Below are 7,638 nucleotides of genomic sequence, written 5' to 3' on the forward strand. Positions count from 1 at the left end.
GAATGACATAAGACACTTTTATCTAGAGCATTTTTTTCCTATTTCCCCCCTCAAAACCTAGCTATATTTTGGCAAACTTCTTGTTCCTCTTCAGGGGAATCAACAAACCCTGTGAACCTTTAGAATCCAAAGGATGTTGGAAATCAAGGACTCTTATTTAGGGATAGCTTATGTGAATAAAAAGTTATGGAGCCCTAAGCGCAAACTACCCCAAATAGTGAAAGAAAGCCTTAGCATTGTGAGGAAAAAGGTTTAGCAGCGAAAGGGTTAAACATATGTGCGCTGAGCAGCCCAGAGCTTTACACATGCCATTGATTGATTGATTGATTGACATGATCAAAAATGAAAATAAACAGTCTGTCATCTAGGTGTTTTTTTCAGAGTGCATATACTGTTGCTTTACAATAAAAGGGCTCTTCAAACCTTTTGTAAGGGCTCCAAGGGATTTAAACTTGATTCAATTACTTGAAATAAAGTTTCATTACAACTACACTCACCATTTGTACCACCAGGCTCTATCAAATTGGTTCCAAATTGGATACTAAGAACCGAGGGGTGGATACGTGTAAAACCTTCTAGGGGATGCATGCTATTTTGATGAGTTGCCTAACTATACGATGAACCATTAAGTGTTTGATTCTGATGCGGGTTGGAAAGCTTCCCGACCGAATCGGTTTGGAAATGGTTTCCGACCCACTCGGATCGGGAAAGTCCGACCGACGGAGTACGATGCATCCTGATGATTCCAGATACGATTTGGTTGGACTCCCATTGACTTAAATGGAAGCATATGGTCCTGACCGCATCATAATTGGGCCCTGATTCGGGAAGACACTTTCCCAATTCGATTTAGAAGGAGCAAATGCCATTAGGAGGCCTTCCTAACCACATCAGAATCAGTCCCTAGGTGGGAATGCTTTCCTAACCGCATCAGAATCAGGCCCAGAATGTTAGCTAAAGTTTGTATAATGTGGTCACTTTTTAGTTTAATTGACAAAGAACTGCCTTCTGAGGTGTAATTTAGGAAGAACACACAGCAGAGGAATTCCACAGTCAATTCTAGACAACACAATTTGATTGGACAATTACATTGAGGCCATGTTATGAGATAAAATGATAAATTACCTATAAAAGTTGCAATTAGAAGCACATGCTGTTGGCTATTACATAATTTACGATTTAACTTGAGTCTTTTATCAAGAATGAAATACAAGGATTTTGTGCTGTCAATGATTTTTGGTGTACTATTGATAACATTATATCAGTTAATCCTAAATGAAACCGCTGAAGTTGAATATGAAGGAGAAAGAAAGAGTAGTGCTAGCATAGGATCTAACTTATATTCATCATCATCACGTATGCTATAAGCTTCCTCAGTCGGAAAGGCATTAGTTCTACCTTTCTTGAGTCTAACTTTCTTGAGTCTACCTTGCTTCACTGCATGGGGACTTATGTGGCCAAGTGAGATATTGAGAGAATGTTAGTTAGGGGAGATTTTAATTCACCCTTAGATGTCTCCTATGACCCAAAAACTCTTGTATAGTGACCTTTGTTTAGGTATTAAGCACCCAGATTTAAGGAAAAAAGTAGGATCCACTAGTCAAGGGAGACAAATGTATGACTCACCAACAAGTATTACGGTTTACAGAGGCAATTATTCAAGTAGACTGAATTACATCTTTGCTGACATAAATGCATTGGTAACAATGTTTGATTTGTGTGTAGTCAATATGATGGAGAATCACAATAACTCTCTGGTGTTTCATATTCCCTTCATTTTTGGTCCAGGAATATTCTGGACCATCAACTGGTTCAGATTGAAGAACTGAAGAATGGGCTCCAGCCCCTTTAGGCATGTTCAGAGGGATGAGTAATACATTACATAGGGCAAAGATGATAGTTGCTCAAATATAAAGCCTATCCTTATACAAAAAGTGTTCCTGAAGCAGATTTATAAATTGACTCAGTTGACTCTCATGTATTCATTTTGTACAAAATTAGGTGTAAGAAGTATCTTATTGAAAAACAGATTTTGGAATAAGATGATTGTGGAGGAACCAAATGCAATGCTGGTACCTCTATCATCAAATGTTTATGAGAAGAGAGATTTTCCTAGGCCAGCCAGATAGCATTGGAAGTGAGAAATCTTTAGGTCAAATATTTTCTGGGTACCCTTTTGCAAGCTGTCTGCAAAAGGGTTACAGTTATACTCTAGTTTCGGTATGTGTAACACTAATTATCAAAAAGATGAACTGCACCTTAATTTTAACAATAATAAAAATTCAAAGCTATTCAAGGCTAAGAAGTGTTTCGCGGAAACCAATTATAAGAGATTTAATGTAAAGATGAAAAATGCCTTATTTATAGGTAAAATTGGATGTTCCTTCCATGTAGATCTGTGTTTCATCTTTATGTGATTGGCAGCAAAGAAAACGGTTTCTTCGGCTAATGTGAGGGGCTTTTTTTGTTGATTATGGCATACACAATGTGGCGGTAAAGGTGGACAGAGCCACCAGGAGGCGATTTAAAAAGATCAGATATGCGACCTAACACCAATAAACGAAATTATAAAGAACAGCATTGGAAACAGGGACCATCTCAGGATATAATTTTGCAAATTGTGCATATAAATTAGATCAAAAATCTCATTTAAAGATTAGTGTTAATGGGCATCTACTAAAACCCGGTGGAAGCTCTATCTACTAAGATTTTACCTCCACCACATTCATAGAAGGGGGAATTGCTGAACAAGAACATACTATATGGGGTGATGAGAGACTTGTAATATTAGTAGGAATTATCTTGCATTGAAAGGTCCATAGAGCCTTGGCTAGGAATAGGTCATCATTTACAATTAGGTAGTGAAGTGGCAGCTGCCAAAAATTGGTGATCATCCCCTCTGCCCAACACGTAGTTCTTTTGCCTTATTCAGAGGTGATTAGAGTGCTTTGCTTCTGATATCAGACCAAGCGGTAGCTCCTCTATTGGAAACACCTTGTGCACTGTACAGTTGGCTTGCTAACATTCCATCACTATGCAACCTGTATTTTTTCTTGACTGCGCCTCTCTTGCAGAGCATGGTAGCAAGTAGAAAAAAACAAGCTTTGTACTGCTTCTGTCTGAATCATCAATGTTTAATTTCCAGTAAACAAATGCCAATGGCTCAGCATTCTGACATGGCATGAGAGGACTGGCCGGAATTGCTATTTTTGCTAAAAGTACGTACAGCCATGTTGGTGGAAGCACATTCATTTAAAAAAATGCCAATCTGGCAGGCACACAAGATGAGCATTTGCAGAGGGTTTGAGTGACGAGCCAGTGCCCCCATCATCCCAGCCACTTAGCAGCCTGTTCTCAAAACACTCAAAATAATATCAACCATAGGTCATTATATGAATTCTGTTAAAAAAGGACAGCTATTAAAATTTGTGATCATAGAAGCATCTTCCTATTGCTTTTCTCAGTGCCTGTTTCATCTGGTCATTTCTCAGGCTATAGATGAAAGGGTTCAGCATGGGGGTAACAATGGTGTAGATCACTGATACTACTTTGTCCTTCTCAAATGAGTAACTAGAGGTCGGCCGGATGTAGCTAAATAGGATGGTCGCATAGTACAAACTGACAACAATGAGATGGGAAGAGCAGGTGCTGAAGGCTTTGCGTCTCCCCACACTTGAGTTGATGCTCAAGATGGTCATTATAATGCGGGTGTATGAGACCACAGTAGAGATCACTGATACTAGAATTATGGACAGAGACTCAGTAAGAATCAAGAGTTCGTTCACAGAGGTGTCTGAGCAGGAGAGCTTCAGCAGCGGTGGAATGTCACAGAAGAAGCTTTCGATCAAATTGGATGCACAAAAGGACAGTCTGAGAATCATCATGCTGTGCAACAAAGAATTCAGGAGACCAACTGTCCAGGAACCAGCTGCTAACTGGCCACAGGCCCTCCTGCCTAAAACCATTAAGTAGTGCAATGGTCTGCAGATCGCCACATACCTGTCATAGGCCATTGCCCAAAGTAGCAGGAGGTTAATGGTACCCATGGCAGCAAAGAAGTATAGCTGTGTGATACAATAGGAGAAGTAGATGGTCTTCCTCTGTGAGATACTGTTGACGAGAAGCTGGGGCACTATGATAGTCAAGCTAGTGATGTCCACCAGTGCAAGGTTCCCAATGAAGAAATACATGGGTGTGTGAAGCTGATGGTCAGAACTGATGGCTGTCATGATGGCGCTATTGCTTAGTAGACCAACCAAGTACATCACAAGAAAAAGTATCGAGAGTGCTATCCGAAGGCCTGAATGATCCGACAAACCCTGGAGAATAAAATTAATCACACTGGTTTTGTTCTTGGCATCCATTTTTCATCACCAATGATCTACAGCTAAAAAGATATCTAGGAATCAATGGATAAAGAACAACAATTATTATGTAAACAGGACATGATTAAAAAAATTACAATGTGTAGCAGATTAACTAGTACATTAACTAGTAATTCTAGGCCCAGGCTGTGAACTCTGGTCCACTCGCGGAGTTTGTGGAATTTATGCACTCGGCGTTCTGCAGTTCTGGAGTTCCTGAATTCCGCCTTCCCAGGCGCAAAGCAGACTTTTTTTCTATTCATGTGTTCGAGATTTGTTTCGGCACTGGCCATTGAGCGCCATGATAATCTCCGGGCATTAGCGAGCTCTGGCAATACTTGTATGGGTTACTGCCATGACGGCATAAGTGTAGTGCTGATCATGAACGCACCGCTTGAGCAGCTTTTGTGCTTGAGAAGCAGCTCAGAGGCTTTTTTAGTGGATTTTCTTCTCTAACCATTGGAGTTGTTTTTTTGTGCAAGAAGCCCTTTGTTTTTACTTTTTCCCACCAGGAAGGAAGGGCCCCAGATCCTCCAATGTCCTGTTCATGCCCAGCAGAGCTTTGTTCATCTCCTGGTCACTGTTTGATTGGGGGCATGCACCCGGATTTGTTTGTACTTTTATTCAATTTTTAGAATTTATTGTGGTGGGTGGCCTGTAGTTTCAATAGGGGCCTAGTTATTTTTTGCATGTCATTTTACTTCTTTTGTAAAGGAAAAATGTTGCATAGTTTAGTACATTAACTCGTGTTTTTAAAAAAATGACTATATTTATTTAATTTAGTATGTGGCCTAGTCTGCCAATGGGCCTTTCTGCTAGTAGGCCCAGTACTAGTTAGGGGTGCAGAAACAACTGTTAGGCCATGGATGGCATTAGATTAAATTACAAAACGGGTTTCTTTTTGGGGAATTTCACTTTTTTACCTGCAAACAGTGTATAGATGTGGTAATATATTTGACCCCTTAGGAGGATGTGTGTTGTTGTAAAATCTTTTAGCCCAGTCAGATTTCGTTTTTGGCATTGCTTAATTAATGTTGTTTCCTTCTGTGTTACCAATCACCATGCCTCCTTTAGGCTTGCATAGAAAGATGAGATATCAGTTTAATATTAAGGTTGAGGAGGATAATTTTAAATGTATGTTATTTTTTATTATTTTTTTAGTTTAATTTTTAATTTTGGTTTCAATTATAATTTTGTTCACTTTTTTATTGTAAATTATTTTGTCATTTTGCCTTGACTGATCCATCATCCATCCACCAAAGGCACACAGCCATGCAACAGCATTCAGTTGTTTAGGTATATAATTCTGTTTCCTCCTCTACACCTTGGCTTCGTTGCACTTTAGAGTAGACATTAGCATCATTAATGTGTCTAATGATGATGATTATTCCATTCCCACCCAGACCCCATTGCCTGCCATAGGCGAATACTAACCTCCATTTTCAAAAGATTACTATTCCATTTACCCATTCAGTTCCCTGAGTCTACTTTAGAATATATGGACATAAAGGCAAGAGCTCTAAAATTCTGTAAATTGCGTGTTATTCTGATGGGGAATTATGGCTTGGTGGTGGGGTTTGACTTTAAAGTGGTTACCTAAGTTAAGAAAACGACCACAATAATATTGCTTTTGCCTGAACTAATTCAAACTGCAAACAATGCTACAGTTCACACTAAGGGGTCGATTATAATGCCATTCGGAAAGGCTTGGAATCGGATTCAGGTCTGCCAAACCCGATTCAGAGCTCATCTTTCTGCCCAATTACAATGTTTGGAAAGCATCTAGACTTTCCGAGTCGGTTCTGAATGGCACTTGGAGGTACTGAGTTGTTCAGGACGACTCATACAGGTCAAAGGACAGCATTTCTGACCTAGCAATTATGATGTAAAATTCGGACAGCCTTTCTGAATCGGTTGTTCTGACATGGATCGGATGATGGAATTTGACTTTTGGGGCCTGTAACAGGCCCACTTTGCCCAGAGCCTTCCGAATGGGGCCTACAGGGGTACCCAAGGGACCCCTCTTTGCAACCATGCACAGTGTGGCAGGCACCATGAGGTGCATGCCACAGGGTGCAAGTTTTTCCCCAACCACCCCTTTTTTTAATGGGAGCCTGTGTTCTTGTTTGGAACACAGGCTCCCATTGAAGTCAATGATAGTCCGACCGAATGATGTTGGCAAGCATCGTAATTGGCCGGTAGGACTCGTAGAACCTGATTCGGTCTCAAACAATTCTGAAACCGATTTGTTTGGAAGAGTTTCCGACCTATATGTTTACCTTGATTGTTTGCTTTTAGGTGCATAAGAGAAGAGACAACCCACACAGTACTGCCAAACAGAAGGACTGTGCAGTCACAAATCAGTCTTCCACTGTCTTCCGCTTATGCAGCTTTGTGCAACTGCTAACTGAGACCTTTTGCCCCAAAGAAAGATGCTTCCAAGAAAGTGAGAAAGTGGTCAGCGAGAAGAAGCAGCTTTCCACTAGTGGCATGTCGCCCCAAATCTGCGGCACTGGCCTCCATGGATCAAGCTGAGAGCAGCACTCCTACATTAACAGCACCACTTACACCGAAGCCCAGGACAATGTCTGTCAGTGAGCCACTGCAATCATGTTGATGCTGACAAGTAGTGACGTTGAATTGGATTTGTCCCTTTCACAAAGTAGTACTTAATCCTTTCAGGAAAGAGAGGAAAGTGGACAGCAGTCACAGCTAGCAATAGTACATTTTCCTGATTTTGGAACGGAACAAGAGGTTGAGCTTGCTTCAAAGCAAGAAGCTCCTCTTTTAGAATCATTGGCTCCCGGATTACCAGCATAGAAAAGGGTAGGGTACTATTCCATCATCTTCTCCAAGCGTCTCTTTTGGTGATGATGATGATAGGGACATGGAGGGGACTCTGGTAGAGTCCAGGAGACAGCAGGAGAGCCAAGGGAAAAGAAATGTTTTTGAAAGACTTAGGTTTATGGAAGGGAACAATTAGAAGATGATCTCAGCTCGGCAATCATTTGTGGAAGAAGACACAGTAGAGTCTGAAATTGTTATTCAACCTGGTCCAAGGGATGTGACAAAGGTAGCACCGCCATATCCCATAATTTCACAGCCCCAGCTGAGACCTGCACCAACCGCTACCTCAGGAGAAGTATTCACTGCAGAGAGGCAATCAACAAAATTCCAACCTACCTCCAGTTCTTTTTCAGGCATTGGCAGTGACAAAGTAAAAAAGCACTTCTCCCAGTTTTGGTCTTTTTATAATTAACAAAGATTCGAAGCA

At 40.8% G+C, this 7,638-nt stretch overlaps 1 protein-coding gene across 1 annotated transcript; it reads right to left on the minus strand.

Moving 5' to 3' along the window:
- Positions 1-3,419: 3,419 nt before the first annotated feature.
- On the minus strand, positions 3,420-4,364 carry LOC147684455 (olfactory receptor 1L6-like). The gene has a single exon (XM_086942314.1). It carries the CDS (start codon positions 4,362-4,364, stop codon positions 3,420-3,422), a length of 945 nt encoding a protein of 314 aa, XP_086798440.1.
- Between the last annotated feature and the right edge of the window lie 3,274 nt (positions 4,365-7,638).

The sequence above is a fragment of the Lissotriton vulgaris genome, chromosome 10 (genome assembly GCF_964263255.1).
Source record: "Lissotriton vulgaris chromosome 10, aLisVul1.2, whole genome shotgun sequence".
Taxonomy (NCBI): domain Eukaryota; kingdom Metazoa; phylum Chordata; class Amphibia; order Caudata; family Salamandridae; genus Lissotriton; species Lissotriton vulgaris.